A 25,982-nucleotide genomic window follows, 5' to 3' on the forward strand; every position below is an offset into this window, starting at 1 on the left:
AACCAGGGATGCTCTTCCGACCAGCTCCGAGACTGGTAGCTACTCGGATTCGAAATGTTAATATTAAAAATCTGCGACCGCGGGAGACGGGGGGTTAACTTACCCATGCGTCCTATGCGTGCCATTCGCGTCACAGGTAGCATTCCACGTCACTCCCATGCTTCCTCTTCCTGGCTTGAAGGAGGAAGCGTGGGTAAGTTAACCCCCCATCTCCCGCGGTCACAGCTGTTTATTTAATATTAATTAACATTTTGAATCCGAGTAGCTACAAGACTCGTAACTGCTCTGAAGTGTATCCCTGCTTTTAGCCTGACCCTGTATGGGATGAGCTCTCATAAACATTACCAGATTATTTACCCCCGACTATTGATACAACAGCATGTACCTTACTGTGCAGCCACTACTAATTCCTACCTTCCATAACATTGAATGAATGTGGTTATGCCAATGATATGAATAATGTATGTGTTAGCAGTCTAGGTTTCTCTTTTCTGATGTTCACCAAATGGACCTAAAGTTTCCATATATTCCGTTTTTCTTCTGTTTGACATTCTGCTGAACCACAAACAGTTTCTGTGCCACTGAGTTCTTCCTTGTTTTTCTACTTTTTCAAATAAAGTTATAATAATCAATCCGAACAAAAAAACAAAGTTATAAGCGCCGGTTCCCACTTGTTAAAAGAAAAGTACCCGTTTAGGACTTTCTCTAAGCTCTACTCAGTGCAGGAATCCTAATAGTAAAAATAGGACCCGCCTCCAGCTATAAAAAAAAAACAAAAAACAAAAGAAAAAAAACGTTTGTAGAGTGTGAACTTGCTGCATTTTTCTGGAACGGTAGTGAAAATGTACCCTATGAAAGCCAGTGAGAACAGAGTGTTTGTTCTCACTAGGCTGGTTGCCGCGTCCCCTTCGCCCCATTCGGATGCTGCCGACACCTCCACTTAGTCCCAGGCAGAAGCATGGGGCAACAGGAAGATTGCCTTGGTTCATAGTGGACCAATGAAAATTCTCCCTGTTGCTAGGGAGAATTGGTCTAATGTAATCCAGTGGGGAGCCCCATGCTCCTGCCGGGCTCCAGGCTGTCTACAAGGGACCAAGTGGAGTCATTAGCGGTGGAACCAAAAGCACACGTGAGTGGCGATCGTGATTGAAGCAGACGGGTGGAGTTGACAGAGCAGATGGCTTCAAGCGGATTCAAAATGGATGGAGCAGATGTGCTGAGTGGATATTCTTTTCACGCCCGCTTTGCCTCGGCACAAATAAAAACCAGCCCTAACCCCCAAATTCCACTACACCCCCCTCACCTGTAGCATATATGTGTGGTAATCTTTAATTCGGTGCTGCCAGAATTTCTGCAGGGACAGGACACTGCCGATGCCCATCTCGTGGAAGACTTGCTCCATGACATCGGGGAAGGGGGACTGGCCCAGCGTGGCCTCTCTGTCCACGTTGTACCGCAGCATCTTGGTGAACTTCAAGCAGTACTCCTGCGCAATGTCAGTCACGGTCTCCAGGACGCTCTCATTGGCGCTGTCGAACCCAGCGTGCGCCAAGATGGTGGCCACGGATTGGTACATGAGCTGGCGACAAGAGTGATAGTTGAGTTCCGTGACAGGTTCTCCTTTCCCACTGAAGAAAATGTCAAAGAAAATTAATTACACAAATAATAGACGTAAAAGAAAACAAGTATTTAATTCTGCTGTGAACAAAACTATTAATAATCTTCTGCATCCTTTCCAATGTCCACTTCAAGGAAAATGTATTATCATCATTAACCACTTCAGGTTCTGGGGTTTTTACCCCTTAAAGAGGAACTTCAGCCTAAACAAACATACTGTCATTAAGTTATATTAGTTATGTTAATTAAAATAGATAGGTAATAAATTGCCTGGCAGCCCTGCTGGTCTATTTAGCACAAGCATGCAGCTAATCTTGTCAGATCTGGCAATAATATCAGAAACCCCTGATCTGCTGCATGCTTGTTCAGGGGATATGGCTAAAAGTATTAGAGACTGAGAATTAGCAGGATAGCCAGGCAACTGGTACTGCCTAATGCTAGGTACACATGATATAATTTACCTGCCAGATCGATTTTTTTCTAACATGTCCAATCTGAATTTCGATACATTTTCCGATTGATTGCCGTTTACTTACATGGAAATCATATCAGAAAATCGATCAAAATTCAGATCGGACATGTTGGAAAAAAATCGATCTGGCAGGTAAATCTGCCAGAAAATTGTATCATGTGTACCTAGCATTAAAGGAAATAAATATGGCAGCCTCCAAATCCCTCAAGTTACAGTACTAAGGCCAAGAATAGGTGATACAAGGAGTTTATTCGTCTGGTAGGAGTTAAAAATGGGCTCACTGTCACTTCAATTAAAAATTCTTAGGTTGGGGCGGAGTCTGGAAGCCGCCGCGAGCAGACGCATGGAGTGAGAGCTCCTCCGATCACCCGGCGATATAACGGCCAGAGCACTTACTAGAGAGCACGGATCCCGGCGAAAACTTCCCACAAGACAGCCTTAACTTACATCATGCCGCCGAAAGCTAAACCGGCGGATTCCGAGGCCCACATCGCGGAGATCTTCAGCAAGAAGAACAGGAATGTAGCTGGCAAAGATGGCGCTGGAGTGAAGCATGCCACAGCCCCCTCCTCCCCGGAGATCCCCAGCTCGCAGAAACAGGTAGACCAAGTGACTAAAGATGACTTAAAAGCACTTTTAGGCAACATAGAAAAGCTTATAAGTGCAGCTAACAATAAGGTTATTGCTGAAATTAAAACAGAGATTTCTGCACTGGGTGACCGTGTAAACACAATAGAGGGAGAGTTAGAAGAGCTTAAGACATGCTACTACCAGGCTGAAGCTGACATAGCAGACCTCAGAACTGAGCTTTCCTCCATGAAAGACAGGCAAGAAGATCATGACAACAGAAATCGTAGAAACAATCTACGCATCAGATTTGTACCTGAAACTGTAATAGATCTGCCTGAATTTGCTTCAGCACTGTTCCACTTTCTAACCCCAGACCTTCCTGAAGAGGAATATAGGATTGACAGAATACACAGGGCATTGAAGCCTAAGCCAAAGGAATCAGCCACCTCCAGCGACATTATACTGCGATGTCATTATTTCTCTACTAAAGAGGCGATCCTTGCCAAGACCAGAAATCTCTCTTCCATTGACTTTCGGGAGTACACCATACAGATCTACCAAGACATCTCTCCACTAACTTTGTCAAGACGCCGTGAAATGAAACCTCTCACCTCGGTCTTAATGGCCAAAAAGATCAGATATCGCTGGGGATACCCCTTTAAATTGATCATCACCCATAATGGGTCCCAAATAACTGCATCCTCCCCTGACGATATCCCACGCCTCCTGAAATGCCTAGATCCCCGGGCTGCCCCACAGGAAGATCAGGACGAATGTGCACCGACACCAGGAACTCCTCGCAGATCCCCTTCAGCAAACGAGTGGACAACTATACCCCAACGCTCCTCTAGCAGGTTGCGCCCACTTAAAGGTCAAACTTCGCCTGCAAACTCAGTCTGATTACTCACCTATTATTACATACACAGTGTGTCTCCCTATGGCCCACGGACCCACTGGCACGCACTCTGATGACCGCCGGGCTCTTTGGAACACGTTCCTTTCCCTCACATACTGCAGGCCGGTATCGACCGGGTGAATACCCTGTTCGTGTCGTTTCTGGACATGGTCCGACCCCCACCAACTGCTAATGCAGCAGTATACTCGCCCTCTTATTATGGGATTGTTATTCCCATCCTATGCGCCTTCTTGGCTATACTGGACCTTTCTCTCTCACCAGCTCTGAAGGCTCAAACCCTTCCCGGTTGTTCCTTCCCCACCCTACCCTCCCCAACCCTCCCCTCGTTTTTTCCCTGTTTGTTCCCCCGCTCGTGTTTAAAATGCATCTTGGTTTCTGCAGACAGGTATCTCTTTACATGGCACAGACTGTACGAATGGTTATATTTTATGTTATCTGCATATTACATGTGGTTCTATCTAACTTATCTTTATCACACAGGCCGATTGAAAGAATGTATTATATTCTTGCACAGCTTAAGGCAGTTCACTATGAAAGACAATGGCTAGCTACCCCTTAAAGCGAACTCCCCTACAAAATCAAACGGTGGTGATTTCCCACAATGTAAAAGGCCTCAATGCGCCTATTAAACGTAGGCAAGCCTCAGATGAATATCGCAGGAGGAAGGGAGATATCTGGATGCTTCAAGAGACGCATTTCAAAAAAGGCAAAGAACCCAAATTTTGGCACAAAAACTATCCCTTACATTTCTACTCCTCCAACGATAAGAAAAAGGCGGGACTGGCTATTGTCTTGCATAAGAAACTGAATTTTGAAATAAGTTCTGTCTATAGAGACACCGATGGCTATATCCTTATTGTTAATGGAAAAATGGGTGAACGTTCATTTTCTCTAGTTAATGTTTATGCGCCAGCGGACGGAAGGGTACAATTTTTCAAATCACTTCATGACACCATGCTCCGTAAATGCTCAGGCACTATTGTTATAGCTGGTGACTTCAATACAAGAATTGATGACCCACTTCTGATAACAAACTCTGCCTCTAATACTAGAACACAACTTACCACCCCCCCCCCCCCCCCCCGCGCACTGGTGAATATTTTAAATTCTCTAAACCTGTGGGACTCCTGGCGAATTCTGCACCCAGGTGAAAGGGTTCATACCTTCTATTCCCACCCGCACAAATCCTACTCTAAAATAGATTTTATCTTTATGGCCTCCTCACTGATTTCTTCTCTTTCTCACACAGAAACCTCCGAAATATCCTGGTCGGACCACTCCATGGTTCTGGCCACTTTCTCAGATTGGGTGCATACCCCTAAATCCAGCTTCTGGAAACTTAATGAGACCCTACTAACGGACCCCAACTATGTTACAGACCTTGATAAAGCTATATCCTCCTACTACCATTTTAACTCTGGAAAGGGCCAGAACTCGACTATAGTATGGGCCGCCCACAAAGTTGTTATTCGGGGACAATTGATTCAAAAGGCATCTCGCCTTAAAAAAGAAAGGGAGAAGAAAATAGCTGAACTTTCTAACTCCATTAAGACATTAGAAAATTCTCACAGCATTAACAGGTCAGAATCTGTACTTTCTGAACTGAATAAACTCAGAGAAGAGATGAAAAGTTTACTGATGCAAAAATCAGAGAAAGCTCTTAGGTTTTTAGGTCAGCTTTATTATGATAAAGCCAATAAACCAGATTCTCTGTTAGCAAAACGATTGAACCAGAAACAAGCCCAGACTAGGCTCCTACCTCTTCGCAACTCTCACGGAAAGCTGATACACAACCCTTTAGAGATTCTCACAGAATTTAAGCAATACTACGCTAAACTCTATGACGGGACGGTAACTGACAAAACAAAAGTCCCAGCTACTAAAGTGGCCAACTATCTATCTACTACTAACCTTCCTAAGATATCCCAACAGGAAAGGTCCCTTTTAAATGTCCCCATATCGACGGAAGAAGTAGCCGCTGCAGTTAAATCCTTAAAAAGCTCCAAAGCCCCCGGACCCGATGGCTTTACGGGTGCGTACTATAAAAAGCTCTCAGCCAGGCTTACCCCGCTTCTTACGAAGGTATTTAATGACATAATGTTCAAAGGGATAGAATGGCCCCCCGATATGCTTAGAGCACATATAGTTGTGATACCTAAACCTAACAGAGACACCCTACAATGCAAGAATTACCGCCCAATTTCATTAATTAATACTGACCTCAAAATATTTGCAAAAATATTGGCTGCTCGTTTGAATCCCGTACTCTGCCGGGTGATTCATCCTGATCAAACGGGTTTCATAATGGGCAGACAAACCACTGACAACGTCAGAAGGAACATTGATCTGATCCATTGGGCACATACCTGTCGGACGCCTTCTCTGCTCCTATCTGTGGATGCGGAGAAGGCGTTCGACAGGATAGATTGGAGATTTTTGCGTATAACCCTGCAGAAGTTTGGAGTTGGCTCCCACTTCTTAAACGCTGTTCGCAGTCTCTATACTTTACCCACAGTTAAAATATGCAACATGGGCTTTCTGTCCGAAGAATTTACCATTAAGAATGGCACGCAGCAGGGGTGTCCGCTTTCACCCCTGCTGTTTGCCATGTGCATGGAACCACTGGCGTTGAGAGTTAGGGACTCCCCGGACATACATGGCATAAAAGTAGGCAGAGAGGTATTTAAGATTTCCCTCTTTGCGGATGATACCATGTTCTCCCTCTCAAGCCCCGAGGTATCATTACCTAATCTGGTGAAACTTATGGACGAATTCAGCCAGGTATCTGGTTTTAAAGTAAACTCAACTAAATCAGAAGCACTCCCTATCCTCCTGACAGAATCCCAAAAATCAGCCTTACATCATACCTTTGGCTTTATTTGGAAGCCAAAAGGCTTAAAATACCTTGGAATAACCCTTCCATCCAATCTAAACGAATTATATAAACTTAACTACACGCCCTTATTGCAGAAGCTTCGGACTCTCCTCGCAGATTGGGAGGACTACAATATTTCTCTATTCGGGCGCATAAACGCAGTTAAGATGAACGTTCTACCAAAGATCCTCTATTTTTTTAGAGCTCTCCCAATCCCAATAGTTCTTGGGGACTTGGTTAGACTACAGAGCCAGGTTCGGAAGTTTGTCTGGAAGGGGAAATGCCCTAGAATTCGATTTAACTATCTTGCTCGCTCAAAACTCCAGGGGGGCATGGGCCTACCACATTTCTTATCCTACTACAAAGCGGCACGCTTAGCCCAAAATATGGCCTGGGGTATTAAGTCCTCCCCTCCTCGTTGGGTCACCCTTGAAGCCCAGATTATCCAACCCCTTGACATCTCTGATATTCTTTGGCTCCCTTGCGGATCCCCCCTTTCAGACAAACTACGCATCTCTCCTTTCATCCAGTATGCAGTCAGCTCCTGGCTTTCCTGGAGGAAAAAGGCCAACATTTGCTACCCACACGCCTTCTTGAAACCCTTATATCACAACCCCCATATTACCTTCACAACACTAGCACCAAATTGGGACAGATGGAAGAGGGCAGGCGTCAAGAGCATCAACTCCGTCACCCGGGAGGGCAGCTTGCTATCTTGGGATGACTTGAAAACTAACTTCAACCTACCAAACTCTGATTTCTTTTGCTACCTTCAGCTTAGAAGCTATCTCACATCTCTATTAAAAAAGGGAATGTCATTTGAACCTTCACGAATTGAGCGTGAATTTATACAAGGGGCAGATAGACCAAATATGATTTCCCAACTATACACGATATTATGGTATGACACCTTACCAGCTTCTATCCCCCCTATAGAAAAATGGAAAGACGCCTTAGCCCTGGAAAATGAAGAAGATTGGGCCTCAATATTTGACAATATGTCCAAAACGTCGGCTAACATAGTGCTAAAAGAAAAAGCTTATAAAATTTTATATCACTGGTACTACACCCCCCAGAAACTGGCAAAAATTAAAGCGATACCGGATCCCCAGTGCTTTCACTGTACTGGAAGCAATGCGGATATGATTCACTGTTGGTGGAGCTGTCCTGCCATTCATAAAACTTGGGATTAATGTTTTCATCAAATCACTCTGACATTGGGCTTCCCCGTAGCTAAAAACATCGGCACTGCACTATTTAGCAAAGACTGCCCAAATCTTAACCCGCACCAGAACAAGCTTGTGTCCCTAATATGTGTAGCTAATAGATGTCTTATTGCTAAATTTTGGAAAGGCCCTATCCCCCCTCCATCCTGGCTACTCCATAAAATCTGGTGGATATATCGAATGGAGCAGACCACCCATACACTGAAAGCCACCATGCACATTTTCGACAAAATCTGGGACCCCTGGATGTTGAGGTTTCCATTGGGTCAAACGCCTCCGAGTTGAATTAAAATGCATTTTTGTATCCCTGAAACATACCATGTGCCGTCATATTTTCTCTCCACTTGTACACAGTTCTGTAAAATACCATGCTGCATCTTTAGTGCTTACTGTTCCTAGTTTCTCTTTACTACTCCTCGTTCAGCAGATACCAAGTTTTGATGGATTCTGTTTGTACATCCTCTAATTGTGATACTCTGTTAGCGCCATAAATTTTCTCTTTTCTCTTTTCCCTGTATTGGATTGTATGTATCACAAAAACTTTCAATAAAAACATAGTAAAAAAAAAAAAAAAAAAAATTCTTAGGTTAAGAGTTATAGGTTAGGGATGGATAATTAGATGCTAATAATTCCATGTTGATGCAAATTTCATAATTATTCACCTTTAAAACAATCAAATGCAGCAGCTGCTCCTTTCACTGTTTCCAGGTCCCACCTTGTCCAGTAACCTCCCTGGCGGTAATACTATACCAGGCTCAGGGTGAAAAGTTGCTTAGCGGTCACCTGAAGCCTGGTTCGGACTGACTGACTGCCAGGAGGACTATGAGTGGACAGCAGAGCTGTAGATCACTCACATCCCTGTGATCTGTGATCTGTGATCAGCCTGTCTTGCCTACCCCTGATGGACAGAATGCCGATCTCTGATGGACAGAATGCCTACCCCTGATGGGCAGAATGTCAATCCCTGATGGACAGAATGCCTACCTCTGATGGACAGAATGCCTACCCCTGATGGACAGAATGTCAATCCCTGATGGACAGAATGTCAATCCCTGATGGACAGAATGCCTACCTCTGATGGACAGAATGCCTACCCCTGATGGACAGAATGTCAATCCCTGATGGACAGAATGCCTACCTCTGATGGACAGAATGCCTACCCCTGATGGACAGAATGTCAATCCCTGATGGACAGAATGCCTACCTCTGATGGACAGAATGTCAATCCCTGATGGACAGATTGCCTACCTCTGATGGACAGATTGCCTACCTCTGATGGACAGATTGCCTACCTCTGATGGACAGAATGCCTACCCCTGATGGACAGAATGTCAATCCCTGATGGACAGAATGCCTACCTCTGATGGATAGATTGCCTACCTCTGATGGACAGAATGGCTACCTCTGATGGACAGAATGCCTACCTCTGATAGACAGAATGTCAATCCCTGATGGACAGAATGCCTACCTCTGATGGACAGATTGCCTACCTCTGATGGACAGATTGCCTACCCCTGATGGACAGATTGCCTACCCCTGATGGATAGATTGCCTACCCCTGATGGATAGATTGCCTACCTCTGATGGATAGATTGCCTACCTCTGATGGACAGATTGCCTACCTCTGATGAACAGATTGCCTACCTCTGATGAACAGATTGCCTACCTCTGATTGCCTACCTCTGATGGACAGATTGCCTACCTCTGATGGACAGATTGCCTACCTCTGATGGACAGAATGCCTACCCCTGATGGACAGAATGTCAATCCCTGATGGACAGAATGTCAATCCCTGATGGACAGAATGCCTACCTCTGATGGACAGAATGCCTACCTCTGATGGACAGAATGCCTACCTCTGATGGACAGAATGTCAACCTCTGATGGACAGAATGCCTACCTCTGATGGACAGAATGCCTACCTCTGATGGACAGAATGCCTACCTCTGATGGATAGATTGCCTACCTCTGATGGACAGAATGCCCACCTCTGATGGATAGATTGCCTACCTCTGATGGACAGATTGCCTACCTCTGATGGACAGATTGCCTACCTCTGATGGACAGATTGCCTACCTCTGATGGACAGATTGCCTACCTCTGATGGACAGAATGCCTACCTCTGATGGACAGAATGCCTACCTCTGATGGACAGAATGCCTACCCCTGATGGACAGAATGTCAATCCCTGATGGAAAGAATGCCTACCTCTGATGGACAGAATGCCTACCTCTGATGGACAGAATGCCTACCTCTGATGGACAGAATGCCTACCTCTGATGGACAGAATGCCTACCTCTGATGGATAGATTGCCTACCTCTGATGGATAGATTGCCTACCTCTGATGGACAGAATGCCTACCTCTGATGGACAGATTGCCTACCTCTGATGGACAGAATGCCTACCTCTGATGGGCAGAATGGCTACCTCTGATGGGCAGAATGCCTACCCCTGATGGACAGATTGCCTACCTCTGATGGACAGATTGCCTACCTCTGATGGACAGAATGGCTACCTCTGATGGATAGATTGCCTACCTTTGATGGACAGATTGCCTACCTCTGATGGACAGATTGCCTACCTCTGATGGACAGATTGCTTACCTCTGATGGACAGATTACCTACCTCTGATGGACAGATTGCCTACCTCTGATGGACAGATTACCTACCTCTGATGGACAGAATGTCCACACCTGATGGACAGAATGCCTACCTCTGATGGACAGATTGCCTACCTCTGATGGACATAATGTCCGTCTGTGATGGATAGAATGCCCACCCCAGATGGACAGAATGCCCGCCTCTGATGTATTTTTTTCTCAATATTTGTATCTTTTATTGGGGGGGGGGGGGGGAATGGGAGGTAATACTGTTGACTGATCATCTTACCGGTAGAACTCGCTCTCTGGGTCGCTGTGTCTCAGTTGGAAAGGCAGTTTAGGCAGTTTGCAGTCCTGCGGTAACAAATCATCAGGAAGAGGCGGAGTTGGTGGTCGGTGTGGCAGAGGTTCGCTCTCCTCCGCTTTTATCCCCTCCGCCTGCTGCTGGTTCTGCGCCTGAGCAGTGGCGATGAAGCTGCGCAGCTTACGGTTGTGCTGGATGAGTTGTATAGTGTGGATGGTGAGGCTGCATGGCTCAGATGGAATGTCCAGCATGGTGGTCGGCCTGGGCCTGTTGGCGGACGGCTGGTGCAGAGGCGGTTCCTGCATCTCCACCGTACGGAATTCTCTCTGCAGCAGATCGAAGGAGCTCCTGCTGGCCTGACCCGAGGCCACGGGGATCTCGCCCCAATGTCGCATCATTCTATCAAAGTCCCAGTAGCGTCCGATATATAGATAACCGAACTGCAGCCACAAGCCGAAGAACCAGGGGGGCTACATAGTAGCCGGGGGATAAGGCCTGGCAGAGCTACCGAACAACTCACTGTCCACCATCATCTGTCTGTCTTCATTCTGGAATATAGGCAACCAATACGTAATAGGTCAGCACTACCAAAAGTAAATGACAGATATGTATTGTAAAGTACCACAATATCCTGTGCAACAGGTCAATATAGACAATTTAACCTTTTGTTTTCCTTTTGTTCAGCATAAAGAACACAGGCAAGATTCCCTCCATCAGCAAAAACATTGTGGAATATGACAGAATATTTACATCCACACTTTTTTTTTACTTAAAATTGGACCCGAATTCTTGCACAGGACAGAAAGAAAACAGAAAGAAATGCACCCTGTACGTATTTAAAGAGTTTAGTCTGTCTAATCAGCCCTCATCTGTGACTAATCACAACTGTAATTTGATCTCTCAGCTGTGTCAGCTTAGGAATCTCCTCTGCCATGGCAAAGCAGCTAATTTGTAAACGCAAGATGTTAACAATATGTCTGCTTCCACGAAAGCAGGAAGTAGACGCACTGCAGATTTATTGCAGGATTTGTATCAGCTCTAACAAATGTTTTTTCTTTTAAGGTTATTATGCTGGTGCTTCTCTTTTAGAGCAGAGTGGAAATTCTGAGTTCAGGTCCTTAGCCACGCCCTAACTGGACAGGAAGTGCTTTTGGCGCCTGGAGGAGACGTCCTCAGCAAACTTGATTTTATGCTTGAAAACTTGGATTTTTGCGAGTAGCGCTATGCTTTATATATATTTTTAATAAAAGGTTTTACACTATAGAAGCCTTTCAGTTGCAGTGGACTGTTGTGTTGGCTGATGGTGAGGAACCCACATGCCAGAAGGGAGAATAGTGTCTGAAGCAAAATCCGTGCACACACGCTTTTAAGCTGTCTGTTGCCGGGGCAGCCGACATACAAGCCGACATACTGGGCTCGCTACATGATTTAAAAAAAAAAAAATCTAAAAAAAATGTGCTGCGCTGCCTCCTTGCCGGAGGAATTAGACCGGCAAGGAGGTTAATTGTCAAGCCTTGTACACACTGGAAGAAAGGCATCGTTTGAAACGGTCGATAAAAGACCGTTTCACCATCAAATGCAAAAGATGTCAAGCTATATGATGTTAAAACGACAGCAGAAGAATGCAACTGAAATGCCAAATGGTTGTAAACCGATATGATCGTGAAACGATGCAGGATGAGTTGTCGCAGTGATGGACCACAGGGGGAAGTGCAGTAGACTTTGAGGACACATTGTTTAAAAATCTAACAAGCTCTGTACACACTGCTGGTGATTAAACATTATCAGCGCTAGTCTGGTTGAGAAGACCCACAGACACTTCCTGCTCGTGGCAGTATAGTCAAAACCACTAATTTGTAAGAAAGAGGGTACACAGCAGAAAACACTATCCCGACCACCAACTGAATAGTTTAGTAAAGATGGCCAAAGGCCACGGGTAAGGGTCCTGGTGTGCAGTCTTAGCATGTTTCCTACTGGGTCCCCTCAACAAGATTATCTGCCAAAGCTATCAGGTCGGTTGTTCAAAATGCCCGAGCACTGTCATGGATCGTTCCTTTATCATCCCCTTAAGCCAGCATTTGTGCTTATGATTTTTAAACGGTACTTGGACGACAGGTAACTTGTCAGTTGTTGCCAATGATTTTTTCCATGTGCAGGCAGCTTTAAGCTCTATACATACGCTAAAATGCTGTTGTCGGAAACAAATGATAATGGATAGGTTGGCTGACAACCTTCAAAACTGTCCAAAAAACTGTTAAAGACAGCGATTATCCTGCATTTAGACTGATCTGTCCTGGCGAATTGGATGATAATCGCTATTAATCGTTTACCGGTATACTGGACGATGGCCAATGATCAATTCAAAATACTCATCTGTTGCAAATCTCGCACTTCCGGTAATGATCCAATCAAAAGACCATTGTTGCGCCGTTGCTGAATTCAGGCCAACGTCATTTGTTCGTCGCATGGCCCCGTTTACACTTAAAGAGAGTCGGAAGCGAGAATAGATCTCGCTTCAGACCTCATATATAGCAGGGGCACGTGTGCCCCTGCTAAAATGCCGCTATCCCGTGGCTTAACGAGGGTCCCTGTCCCTCCAAATCCCCTCCGTAATGCGGGGGAGCGCTTCCGCATTGGGGCAGGGCTAACCGCCGCAGCCCTGCCCCACGCGCGTCTGTCAGCGCGTATCTCCGCCTCTCCCCCGCCCCTCTCAGTCTTCCTTCACTGAGAGGGGCGGGGGAGAGGCGACGATGCGCGTCTGATAGACGCGCTGGGAGGCAGGGCTGCAGCCGTTAGCCCTGCCTCCAGGGAGAGATTTTTCACGACCAACTTTGCAACCAAGTCTTGTGGGGGTGGGTTTGGGGGTGAAGGGACCCCCGTTTAGCTGCGGGATAGCGGCGTTTTAGCAGGGGCACACATGCCCCTGCTATATATGAGAGCTGAAGCGAGATTTAGTCTCGCTTCAGTGTCTCTTTAATAAGTTGGTATGCATTTGTTTTCTTCTCCATAGCAGTACATTGTGAAAAAGATCAGTTGAAATGCGTTAAGTGTGAACTGTGGCATAGGAAAACATGGGCATTACTTTGAAAATCAGTTGTTCTTTAAGTTATAACTGAGAGCAACTGATTAACTTCCTTGACATTCAATTGCCCCAGGATTTCTGTGCAAAAAGTGCTCTAATTAATTTTCATAACTTTTTTTTCCCTGTAACTTGCCAAAATGTGTCTAGCAAGGGTCTAATATACAATGCAGGAGAGTATTGATGTGTATGTACATCAATACTGTTCACAGCATATTTTGTATTGACATGTATATCTGTCAATACCGCCAGGGAGGTTAAGGCTGCTTCCACACAGGGACGTTACAGGCGCACGTTAGTGCAGCCTGTAACGCTCCCCCAACGCACAGCAATGTAACACAAGTGGGCTGTTCACACTGCCCACGTTGCGTTACATGTAACGCTGCACGTTGTAGGGAAAGTGCAGCATGCTACGGCGCTAGAGCGGCTTTAGCCGCATTAGACTGTTTGCACATGCTCAGTCATGTTGGGGAGGAGCGGAGAGTGGCCCGGCACATGGCTAATTAATATTCACTGCACGTTGTGACATGCAGTGTTTACTTTCTGGTGCGGCCGCTCTGTGCGGCGATTGGCCGGCGGGACCATGTGATGCCGCATGCGTCTAAGAGTACGCATCACGGACGCCAGAGTGAGCTGCACAACGCGGCTCACTCTGACGTCCACATCGAAGAGCACCAGGCCTTGCGTTAGGTGCACGTTATGCGACCTTAACGTAGCACCTAACGCAACGTCTTGGTGTGCAAGTAGCCTTAGTGTAAATGGGGCCTAACTGTCAGGGATCGCTAGTTTTTCGATGACCACCATCTAGCATGTATACAGAACTCTATAACCTCATACCTCCCAACTTTTTGAGATGAGAAAGAGGGACTCTTAAGCCACATCCCTGATACACCCCTAGCCATGAATACCATAAAGATTTCATGAGAAAAATTTGCTGGATTACAACTCGAATTACACGGGTCCTTTCTATCCTGGTTTATTTTCCTTCATATTAACATTTGAACATTAGAAATATATCAATTTAAAGAATGGGAATAAAGTTGAGAGCCAATCAAACACATTTTTCAGTAGAGAAATACAAATATTTACATAGAAAGTGGGTCAAAGTCCTAAAAGAGGGAAAAATGAGGAGGAAAGAGGGAAGGGGCTCCCAAAGAGGGGTTGTCCCTCCAAAAGAGGGACAGTTGGGAGAATTGTAACCTGATTAGATTGGTCTTAGTAGATCACTGTCTCCGCAGAGCAGGAGATTTCAGTAAAAGCTGAATATAGGACATCCGAGGTGACATGTGACATGATTAGATAGACATGTGTATGTACAGTGCCTAACACACAAATAACTAGGCTGTGTTCCTGTTTTTCTTTCTCTGCCTGAAAGAGTTAAACATCAGGTTTGCAAGTTGGGTCTGGGTCAGACTATAGTGTAACCCTCAGCGATGAGTAATTGCAGCCATAAAACACTTTCTTGTCAGTAAATGGCTTCTGAAAGCAGAAGAGATAAAAAGGGTCAATAATTCATAGATTTGAGCTATGACATACTTCAATGAAGGTGTCATTGAGCAGAGACAATGAAACAGTATTTAAAAAGTCATTTTTAGGAGAAGGAGGATAGATACAATTATTTTTCTCATCAGTTTATTTTCACCACGGATGTCCTTTAAGAGCATGCAGAGTTCAGGTAGACTTTATGGGGCTGATGAGCACCCCGAGGCCAGAAAGCACGGACAGCATGAGACCCCCAAGATAACCCCCCTGTATCCCACCTCTCACCTCCCCCTACCCGGTCTCCGTTCCTGAGTCCGGCGCCTGCCATGTGACGTCACCGCCCGGCGCCGCTGCCAGCGAGCGGAAGTGAGGCGGGTACTTCCGGTGCGAAAGGAATCGCACTAAGCATTCGTGTGGGTGTCCCGGGCGAGCTGTGAAAGTGGCGCTGGATACATGGAGGCCGCTCGGCTGGACTCCCCTGGCGGGGAACGGCCCCCCGGGAGCCTGGGGATTGGGGGCCATGCCTCCCATGATGGGGCCCCGGATCCCGGGAGCCATGAGGGGTCCCCCCATGATGGGGATGAGGGGCATCCCGAGGCCAGGAAGCATGGGCAGCATGAGGCCCCCAGGGGGACTGAGGGGTCCGGGGCCAGCCCTCATACGGGGTCCAGGAAGTCTCCCAGGGACAATGAGGAGACCAGCCGCCCCGGGGCCACCAGCAATGAGGGGTCCACAGTCACAGGGGATGATGAGGGGCCCCGGAGTCTCAGCACCAGGGACTCTGAGGGGACCAGCAGCGATGAGGGGTCCACAGTCACAGGGGATGATGAGGGGCCGAGGAGTCTCAACACCAGGGACTCTGAGGGGACCAGCCGCCCTGGGGCCAGCAGCAATGAGGGGTCCACAGTCACAGGGGATGATGAGGGGCCCCGGAGTCTCAGCACCAGGGACTCTAAGGGGACCAGGAGCGCTTCCCCGAGGAGCACTGCAGGGTCCCAGGGGCCAGACGGCTGGCATGATGAGAGCCCCGGGAATACTAACGCCAGGAACGCAGATGCCCGGCTCAGCTGCAATGAGGAACATGAGGTTCCCAGGAATGGGGCCAATGAGGGGCCCAATGCTCCAAGGGACATTACCACAAAACGGGCTACCCGGTCCGATGGGGATGAGGGGGCCGATGTTTCCAGGATCCATGGGAAGAGCATCACCGATGTCAATGAGGGGACAGTTGCTCCAAGGGACATTACCACAGACCAACGGATCACCAGGACCGATGGGAATGAGGGGACCGATGCTTCCGGGACCTATGGGAAGAGCATCGCTCCTGGGAGAAGTTCCCCAGAGGAATCCGGCGATGGGGGGCTCCATGACACCAAGGAACTCCATGACCATGCGACCAGCGACAGCTCCGAGAAATCCCATCCCAAACATGGCAGGTCCAGCGAGGTTTCAGAGACCTCAGACTCCTTTAAGAAACCCACCACTCCTCTCCGGCCCAGCGTCCTTGAAAAGACCCAACCTTCTGCCTCCGGGGGCACTCGGGGCCCAACCCGGGAAGCGGCCCCGGATGTCAGCTCCAGGCTTCCCTCTGATGCCTACAGACAGAGCCTCACCATTCCCTATCGGGAGCCTTCCTGGTCCGGGCGGCCCCAGGCCCTTTACAGCCTGGAGATGCTGAAGGGAGGCGCTATAGTTTCCACAAAGGCCCTGAATGATTTGAGCTGGACTGTTTTTGGAAGACTCCCTGTGTGCCACATTTCCCTGGAGCACCCCTCTGTCTCCCGGTTCCATGCCATTCTACAGTACCGCGCCATTCCCGGATCAGAGCCCGATCAAGAGCCTGGCTTTTATGTCTTTGACATGGACAGTACTCACGGTACCTTTATTAATAAGCAAAGGATTCCACCCAAGACTTACTGCCGCTTCCGAGTGGGACATGTTCTGAAGTTTGGTGGAAGCACCCGACTGTTTGTCCTGCAGGTAACACCACTGTGTGTTTTCTTTAAAGGATACCTTAGCCCATAACACTGATTATGAACGGTGGGAGAAGGTGTGTGTGTGTGGTGGGCTTTCCTCATGCCCACTGCTCAGCCCGCTCTCCTCCGTCGCCCTCCTTTACTGTGCATCGACCCTCCGAAGCTACTTCCTGTTTCTTTTTAAACAATACCAGTTACCGTGCCTATCTTACTACTTTTAAATAGTGTGTGAATCACCTGCCTGAAACAAGCATGAAGCTAATTTTGTCAGATACATCTGATCTGCATGCTTGTTCCGGGTCTGTGGCTAAAAGTATTAGAGTAAGAGGGCCACCAGGACTGCCAGGCAATTACTATTGTTTAAAGTGGACCTGAACTCAGAACTTCCTCTCTGTTCTAAAAGATGCACATCAGCATAACAATGTTTACAGAAAAACATTTTTGTTACAGCTAATCATATAAATCTGCAGTGTGTCTACTTCCTGCTTTTATGGAATAAGACATTTTAACATCCTGTGTTTAAAAATTAGCTGCTCTGGGTGGCAGAGGAGGTTCCTGAGCTGACACAGGTGAGAGATTAAATTATAGCGGTGATTAATAATAATAATGATGATTAGTCACAGGCAAAGGGGAATTAAACTTTCTAAATACTTACAGGGTGCATTTCTCTATGTCCCGTGCAAGTGTTCAGGTCCACTTTAAGGCTGCTTACACACCAAGACGTTACAGGCGCACGTTAGTGCGCCTGTAACGCTCCGCCAACGCACAGCAATGTAACACAAGTGGGCTGTTCACACAGCCCACGTTGCGTTACATGTAACGCTGCATGTTCTCCGCAGGGTGCAGCATGCTACGGCGTTGGAGCGGCTATAGCCGCGTTAGACTGTTTGCACATGCGCAGTGGGGGGCGGAGAGGAGGCGGGGAGAGCCAGCTACAGTAGCCGCGCACATGGCTACTTAATATTCACTGCACTGGCGGGCGCTGATTGGCCGGCGGGACCACGTGATGCGGAGTGTCTCGCTCCGCATCACGTGGACCCGCTGGCCAATCAGCGCCACTCTGGGAGACATTATAGGAATCGAGCCGCCTAACGCGGCTCACTCTACCGTCGGCTCTTGCAGCACCATACGTTGTGTTAGGTGCACGTTATGCGACCTTAACGTAGCACCTAACGCAACGTCTTGGTGTGCAAGTAGCCTAAAAGGAAATAAATTTCAGCTTTTATGCTCTCACTTCAGGTTCCAGGAATTGAGCCTTTCTGCACCAAACAGATATGAGATGCCACTACAAGATACTTTTTTAATCCTATTTTTGGTCACACTACCTGTGCACAGCAAATGTACTGGCCTTTTGTGCATCAGGCCCCAAGTTGTATGTCAGTTAAAGCACTACCTGTACCCATGTTTATCTTATGTTCCATGTCAGTTCAGGTATGCTCTAACAGGCTGTTTAAAAAAAAAAGGGGGGGGGGAACCTAAAGCAAGAGGTATATGGAGGCTGCCATATTTATTTCCTGTTAAAGTGTAACTGTCAGGAATAAAATAAAAAATCCTTTATTTTTATCTGGTAAACAAGTAATAAGGATGCTAACCCAGCAATCCAAAAGTTAAAAATCACTCTTATTTTCCTACTCCATAAAAGACCATTCCCCAGTTTCCCTGGCTCTTATTTGGTACATCTGCCGCACAGAGGAAGTTGCAGGGCATGCTGGTTTTCTTTTCTTTACTTTCTTCTCGGACATAATTAGTGCAGCCTGATTGGCTGAAGTCTTTTGCCCTCCCAGACCTCTGTTCCTCTCTGGCCAATATTTCTCATGCTGAGAAGCTGAAACCAGCTCTGCAGTCACACAATGGGGGTTTGTTCACACTACGGCCTGGTGCACACCAAAACCCGCTAGCAGATCCGCAAAATGCTAGCAGATTTTGAAACGCTTTTTCTTATTTTTCTGCAGCGTTTCAGCTAGCGTTTTGCGGTTTTGTGTAGCGGTTTTGGTGTAGTAGATTTCATGTATTGTTACATTAAGCTGTTACTGAACAGCTACTGTAACAAAAAACGCCTGGCAAACCGCTCTGAAGTGCCGTTTTTCAGAGCGGTTTGCGGTTTTCCTATACTTAACATTGAGGCAGAAACGCATCCGCAATCCAAAATCTGCAGCAGCCCGGGAGTATGCGTTTCTGCAAAACGCCTCCCGCTCTGGTGTGCACCAGCCCATTGAAATACATTACCCTAGCGGATCCGCACCCGCAAGCAGATCGCAAACAGCAGCGGAAACGCTCCAGTGTGCACTAGGCCTACAAGAGCTTTTTTTTTTTTTTAAGCACTTTGTGATTTTAAAAGCTCTTGCTAATGTTATCCTATGTGTGTATTCAAACTGGAGTGATTGAATTAGTAAAAATCCCCCATAGCATTGTATTAGCAAGAGCTTTTAAAATCTCTAGTCTTTAAAAAGCTTTTGTAGTGTAAATCAGTCCTGACAATGCACTTTCTATTGCAGAGCTGGGTGGGAGTGTCTGAAGACTGGGAGGAGGGTGGGCAATGATACACAGAGTAAGGGAGGAAATTATGTCCGCACTGGCTTCAAGATAGACGGTCAAAATAGAAAATCCTAAGGCCTCTTGCACACTGCAAGCAATTCAGATTCAGATTCCGCTTTTTAATCTGTTTTTACATCAGATTCAGATTCCGATTTGCAGTATGCAGGGAGAAAACTGCAAATCAGAATCTGAATCGGATGTAAAAACTGATTAAACAGCGGAATCTGAATCGGAATCACTTGCAGTGTGCAAGAGGCCAAAAACTGATTAAAAAGCGGAATCTGAATTGCTTGCAGTGTGCAAGAGGCCTTAGAGTGATTTGCTCTTATTTTTTTTTTTTTTCTCCTAGAGAGAGATCACTAAAATCAAAATGTGGTCTGTGCAATACATATGTAAGTAGAGCAAGTATTTATCTACTTATATATGTGGTGTTTTTCTGAGATGTTCCTCTTTAAACAATACCAGTTGCCTGGCAGTCCTGTTGATCATTCTGGCTTCAGTAGTGTCTGAATAACACACCTGAAACAAGCATGCAGCTAATCTTGTGAGTTTTTTTGTCAGAAACCTCTGATCTGCATGCTTGTTCAGGGTCTATGGCTAAAAGTATTAAGGTTGTCATACACCTGTCCACAAGGAGGAGGCAAGTAGTTGTGCCAGCATGACAGGTGAGCCTTCAATACTCACCATCGGTCTTCAGGGGGACACAAACACTTATGGGGAAAGTGTCTGGGGGTCCGTTGGCAGTCATGAAATTGAACGTTGTTACCACCACGCACCCGATGAAGCCCCTGCACCTGAAATTTTCCACCATGCCCAATCCACTGACCAATTTTTTTCCAGAAATCGATCGGATGGACATGTGGCATCGATATCTTCCGGAAATCCATAATGTACTTTAAAGTGTACCTGAGCTCAGACATTAGGCGTAATTATACTTACCTGGGGCTTCCTCTAGCCCCATGAGGTGCGATTGCTCCTTCACCGGCCGCTCAGTTGTCCTGGAATCAGCCCCGGTAATCTGGCTCCCTCCCCAGTATTACTGCACAGAACGCTCAGTGTTCTCCCCAGAATTTTTTTCCAGCCGGTTGGCATGAAAAAGTAGCTTGATAATATGAGAGAATGCAGGGCCGGTGCTTCTGTGCGCAACTTTGCATAGGAGGAGGTGAGCCGATGACAGCCGGGTGCTCAGCAAAACTAGCCGGGTGGAGCTTCTGGCTAAAAGAACCTGGGGAGAACATTGACGCTCCCTGGCACGGTAGCACGGCAGGGCACATGGCCGCAGCCGCTCATGCGCAGAAAAGCGCAACCAGCCCAATTACCGTTGGCTGATTCTAGGACAGGCATGTCAAAGCAGTCCCTCGAGGGCCAAGGTCCTCACACATTACAGTAATTGATGGGTCTAAATCAGGAAAGGTGTGGTCCATCAGGTAAAACACATTCCTCTCTTTCTCAGTCCATCCTAAACACTGGCATGGATCTAGCCCTCCAGGCCTGGAGTTCCGACACCTGTGTTCTAGGACTACGAAGCGGTTGGCGAGGGCGGTGAAGGTGCGATCGTACCTCATGGGAATAGAGGAAGCCCTGGGGAAGTATAAATATGCCTAGTGTCTGATCTCAAGTTGACTTTAACTGGTTGTTTAAAGCCATTTGTAATCAGATTTTTTTTTTAATGATATTTATAGATTTCAAATTAAAAATACTTTCACACCTCCTTAATTTCGCCGCTTCCCTGCCCCTGGTTCGTTAAATACGGCCTGAAATCTTTTCCGTATAAATCCAAGATGGCTGCCGACCTTTGCTTTATCTTCCGAGTCGGCAGCCTCTTCCTTCCAAATATCTAATTGTCTCAAGCGCCGATAAAATAGCGCAAGACAATGAGACTTTTGTGTGTGCGGCCTTGAGCACGTGCGCGCGCGCCCACGTGTATCGTAAAGCACGCAGTACATTCTGGCTTTGACTCGTGACTTCAAAGTCTTAAAGAGAACCAGAGATGAAGCACCCTCTTGTATTTTACCTTATAAATCAGTGGGAACATGACAGTAAACACCTAATCTGCCCTTTGTTTCATTGTTCTCTGTGTAATCTGACTGTTATCACGTCTGATAAGAATCCCCGACTGAGAAGTCAGGCTGCTCCGTCTAGCTTTGCTACAGAAAGATTATAGCTAAGTCTGTATTATGTGGTGTTATTTCAAGCCCAAGCCTGCCCCCTTGTGGCTTTGCTATAATGACTCAGCAATAATCATTCCCAGCAAAGCCAGATTTAATTGCTCAGTCTGGGATTCTTGTGACTGCTGTTAACAGACACTTTTAGCAGTGAGGAGGAAACAGAGAGCATGGTAAGTGTTTTCTCTAATGTTCTTACTGATATACATGGTAAAATACACAAGGGTGCTTCGTCTCTGGTTCCCTTTAAGAAGCTGCCGGATGAACCAAACATGTGAAGGTATGATAGTACCTTCACAAATAATTTATATAAATAACATTTCCCCTACTGCCACTGATATGTACCAAAGCGCTCTTGTAGTGAGAGCAGGGGAGCCGCGCATCAGCGGCAGCACGACTGAGAGGGCGGAGCAAGGGGCGGAGAAGACGGAGGAGTGACAGAGCAGGGGAAAGAAGCTCTGCCTCCTCTCTCTAGCTACAATATTCGACCGAACTGGTCAAATAATATAAATGGAGATTTTGGGGGCCAGCCTGCAGCAAAACAAACAAAATGGGGACAGAATGTAATATGAGAATGAGGTAATTTGTCCACTATAGCAAAATACAAAAAATAAAACGGTTCCAATTCACTTTAATAGAGATGGCCAGATGCTAATATTTTGGCTTGAATGCAAATGCAAGGACAACTAAAGTGAGAAGGATATGGAAGCTGTCATATTTATTTCCCTTTAAGCAATACCAGTTGCCTGGCCCTCCTGCTGATCCTCTAATGCCTTGTATACACCATGCAATTTCTCATCAAAGAGCAAATAGATCATTTCCGATAGGTCCAATCTGATCTCTGATCGATTTTCCGATTTATTTCTATACAAAATCGATCAGAAAAACGATCATCGGCAATCAGATCGGACCAGTTGGAAATAATCAGTTCGACCCATCTATCTGACTGGAAATTGCATGGTGTGTACCAGGCATAATACTTTTAACCATGCCCCTGAACAAGCATGCCGCAGATCAGGTGTTTCTGACAGTATTGTCAGATCTGACTAGATTAGCTGCATGCTTGTTTCTGGTGTGATCCAGACACTACTGCAGCCAAAGGGATCAGCAGGCTGCCAGGCAACTGGTATTGTTTAAAAGGAAACATATGGCAGCCTCACTTCAGTTGTCCTTTAATGCAAGTTGTATACAGTTTGGAATTGGATCAAACACTTCCTACTGAATTTGATTGTCCCAAACCCAATCTGCATTTAGGGCTGCTTCGCACCGAAAATCGCAGCAAATTTTCAGCAATTGCGTTTGAAATTCTAGTTCAAGGAACATTAATCACTCCTGAAAGGCTGCATGAAGCACTTGGAAATGCAGTTGTGGCAAAATTGCCACCGTGTTAAACAGCCCCAAACAGATTTTACATACAAGCTGAAATATTTGGAATCTCGGCACTGAGCATTTCTATTGGTTACAGAATGACTTATTTAAAGAGACACTGAAGCGGAAAAAAAATTATGATATTATGATTTGTATGTGTAGTACAGCTAAGAAATAAAACATTAAGATCAGATACATCAGTCTAATTGTTTCCAGTACAGGAAGAGGTAAGAAACTCCAGTTGTTATCTCTATGCAAAAAAGCCATTAAGCTCTACGACTTTCAAAGTCGTGGAGAGGGCTGTCTTCTGACTTTTATTATCTCAACTGTTCCTGAACGATTTACTTTTCTGTGCCAGAGGAGAGATCATTAGTTCACAGACTGCTCTGAAAGAATCATTTTGAATGCTGAGTGTTGTGTAATCTGCACATATTATAGAATGATGCAATGTTAGAAAAAACACTATACACCTGAAAATAAAAATGAGAATATTTTCTTTGCTGCTAATCTTCCAGTAATTATTCATAGTACACAACCAATTCACTACATCATATTTTTTTTTTCGCTTCAGTGTCTCTTTAAAGTGAACCCGAGGTGAGAGTGATATGAGGCTGCCATATTTATTTCCTTTTAAACAATACTAGTTTCCTGGCAGTCCTGCTGAGCTATCTGGCTGCAGTAGTGAACTGAAATGCACCAGAAACAAGCATGCAGCTTATCTTGTCAGTTGTGACAATATTGTCAGAAACCCCTGACCTGCTGCATGCTTGTTCAGGGTCTATGGTTGAAAGTATTAGAGAGTTGTGGCGTGAAGAGGTGTGCAGGTTGGCACTGCAGCAGGTGTAGGAAGCTTGAGTGGGGAGCTGGCAGGGCCACTGTGCTTCAAACAGTATGGTTGCAATTGCGTGCTCTGGTATATGGAGCAGTATTGCTGTGCAAAGGGAGGAGAGAGAGGAGAGGAGACCGGCACTGCAATCAGCTATTTATTCCATACTGTATAAGGTGCATACAAAAATCACATGTTTAGTGTGAAAATATAGACATACCAGTTGGATGAAGCAATGTGGGTGACGGTGGGTGCTGGGCACTGTGGGCCTGACGGCCGTTTCGCGCAAACGTGCGCTTCAACGGAGGCTCTGTTGAAGCGCACGTTTACGCGAAACGGCCGTCAGCTCCACAGTGCCCAGCACTCACCGTCACCCACATTGCTTCATCCAACTGGTATGTCTATATTTTCACACTGAACATGTGATTTTTGTATGCACCTTATACAGTATGGAATAAATAGCTAATTGCAGTGCCGGTCTCCTCTCTCTCCTCTCTTTGAAAGTATTAGAGGCAGAGGACCAGCAGGGCAGCCAGGCAACTGGTATTGCTTAACCACCTGGGCATTACGGACGAGCTCAGCTCGTCCAGTAACGCCGCGGTGAATTGCTCAGGCCCTGGTTGGCCGATTTGCATAATTTTTTTTTATACACGCAGCTAGCACTTTGCTAGCTGCGTGTCTTACCCGATCGCCGCCGATCCGCTGCAAAAGAGGGCGCCCCCCTCGCAGACCTCTTGCGCAGCCTGGCCAATCACCGCCAGGCTGCGCTATGGGGTGGATCCGGGACTCCCTGTGATGTCAATGTTATTCCGTTTGTCGCCATGGCGACGGGGGAAGCCCTGCAGGAAATCCCGTTCAGAGCGGGATTTCCTGATAGGTATTCACGCCAGCGGCGATCGGAAGGGTGGGAGGGAGAGAGCAGGGAGGGGGGAATCATGTAGCTAGCGATAGGCTAGCTACATGAAGAAAAAAATTTGGTAAAAAAAATCCCCTCCTGCGGCCGTGCGCCATACGGAATCAAAACGCCAGGGAGGTTAAAAGAAAATATGGCAGCCTCCATATTATTCCCACCTCGGTTTCCCTTTAACAGAGGTGCCAGTATAGAGTACAACTAGGTTAAAAAACATTTAAAAAGGAGCTAGTGGTGGCCTTACCTCTCCAGAAGACTAAATACTCGGTTTTATCAGCAAAATTCAATGTATTCGTAGCTCCAAGTTTGCAACATGTTTCACAGGTCTATGCCCACTTCACTGCTCCTTTTATGGCCTGATGAAGCGGGCATAGACCTGTGAAACGCGTTGCAAATCTGGAGCTACGAATAATTTGAATTTTGCTGATAAAACAGATTGTTTAATCTTCTGGGGAGGTAAGTCCACCACTAGCTCCCTTTTAAACAGTTTTTAAAGGACAACTGAATTGAGAGGAATATGGAGGCTGTCATTTATATTTATTTCTGAATAATGCCAGTTGCCTGGCAGCCCTGCTGATCTATTTGGCTGCAGTAGTATCCAATGCTGGGAATATACGTTGCGTTTTCTGCTTTCAACTCTGCGCGATTTGTTAGCCATTTGTTAGCGCTCGATTCCCTTATCTTCCGCTTGTTTTTTAATCTTTTTTTCCATTCACTTCTATGAGAAATCGAGTGGAACAGAATCGAGCAGAGAATCAGGCATGTCGGAATTTATAGATAGCGCGGAGAATGGAACGCGGAAAACGTAATATGTATTCCCAGCATAACACACACCAGAAACAAACATGCAGCTAATCTTGTCAGATCTGACAATAATGTCAAACGCCTCATCTGCTGCATGCTTGTTCAGGGTCTATGGCTAGGAGTATTAGAGGCAGAGGATCAGCAGGATAGCCAGGCCACTGGTATTGCTTAAAAGGAAATACATATGGCAGCGGCGACTAGCCTAGTGAGAACAAACACTCTATATGGTAACCTACCTTTGTGAGTCCCTTTCTTG

General features: G+C 46.3%; 2 protein-coding genes and 1 long non-coding RNA gene across 5 annotated transcripts in view; 2 read left to right on the plus strand and 1 right to left on the minus strand.

Annotated features, from left to right (window-relative positions):
• Window positions 1-15,499, minus strand: part of SUPT7L (SPT7 like, STAGA complex subunit gamma) — a 29,063-nt gene extending 13,564 nt beyond the window's left edge. The window contains exons 1-3 of one of the 3 annotated variants that reach the window (XM_068232734.1): window positions 15,428-15,499; window positions 10,567-11,129; window positions 1,304-1,628 (exon numbers count right to left, since the gene is read on the minus strand). In XM_068232734.1, coding sequence (XP_068088835.1) covers window positions 1,304-1,628; window positions 10,567-10,979 — 738 coding nt within the window. In that variant the 5' untranslated portion in view covers window positions 10,980-11,129; window positions 15,428-15,499. Of the gene's footprint in view, window positions 1-1,303; window positions 1,629-10,566; window positions 11,130-15,420 lie in introns of all 3 variants that reach the window. The other 2 variants (XM_068232735.1, XM_068232736.1) reach the window with 2 other exon arrangements.
• LOC137504383 (uncharacterized) lies at window positions 10,645-11,798 on the plus strand. The gene is made up of 3 exons (XR_011019473.1): window positions 10,645-11,158; window positions 11,266-11,409; window positions 11,644-11,798. It is a non-coding gene; the product is annotated as an uncharacterized lncRNA (long non-coding RNA).
• The window catches only part of SLC4A1AP (solute carrier family 4 member 1 adaptor protein), a 79,476-nt gene continuing 68,988 nt past the window's right edge, over window positions 15,495-25,982 (plus strand). The window contains exons 1-2 of the mRNA XM_068233443.1: window positions 15,495-17,122; window positions 21,107-21,182. Coding sequence (XP_068089544.1) covers window positions 15,596-17,122; window positions 21,107-21,182 — 1,603 coding nt within the window. The 5' untranslated portion in view covers window positions 15,495-15,595. The remainder of the gene's footprint in view (window positions 17,123-21,106; window positions 21,183-25,982) is intronic.

The sequence above is a fragment of the Hyperolius riggenbachi genome, chromosome 4 (genome assembly GCF_040937935.1).
Source record: "Hyperolius riggenbachi isolate aHypRig1 chromosome 4, aHypRig1.pri, whole genome shotgun sequence".
NCBI classification, from domain to species: domain Eukaryota; kingdom Metazoa; phylum Chordata; class Amphibia; order Anura; family Hyperoliidae; genus Hyperolius; species Hyperolius riggenbachi.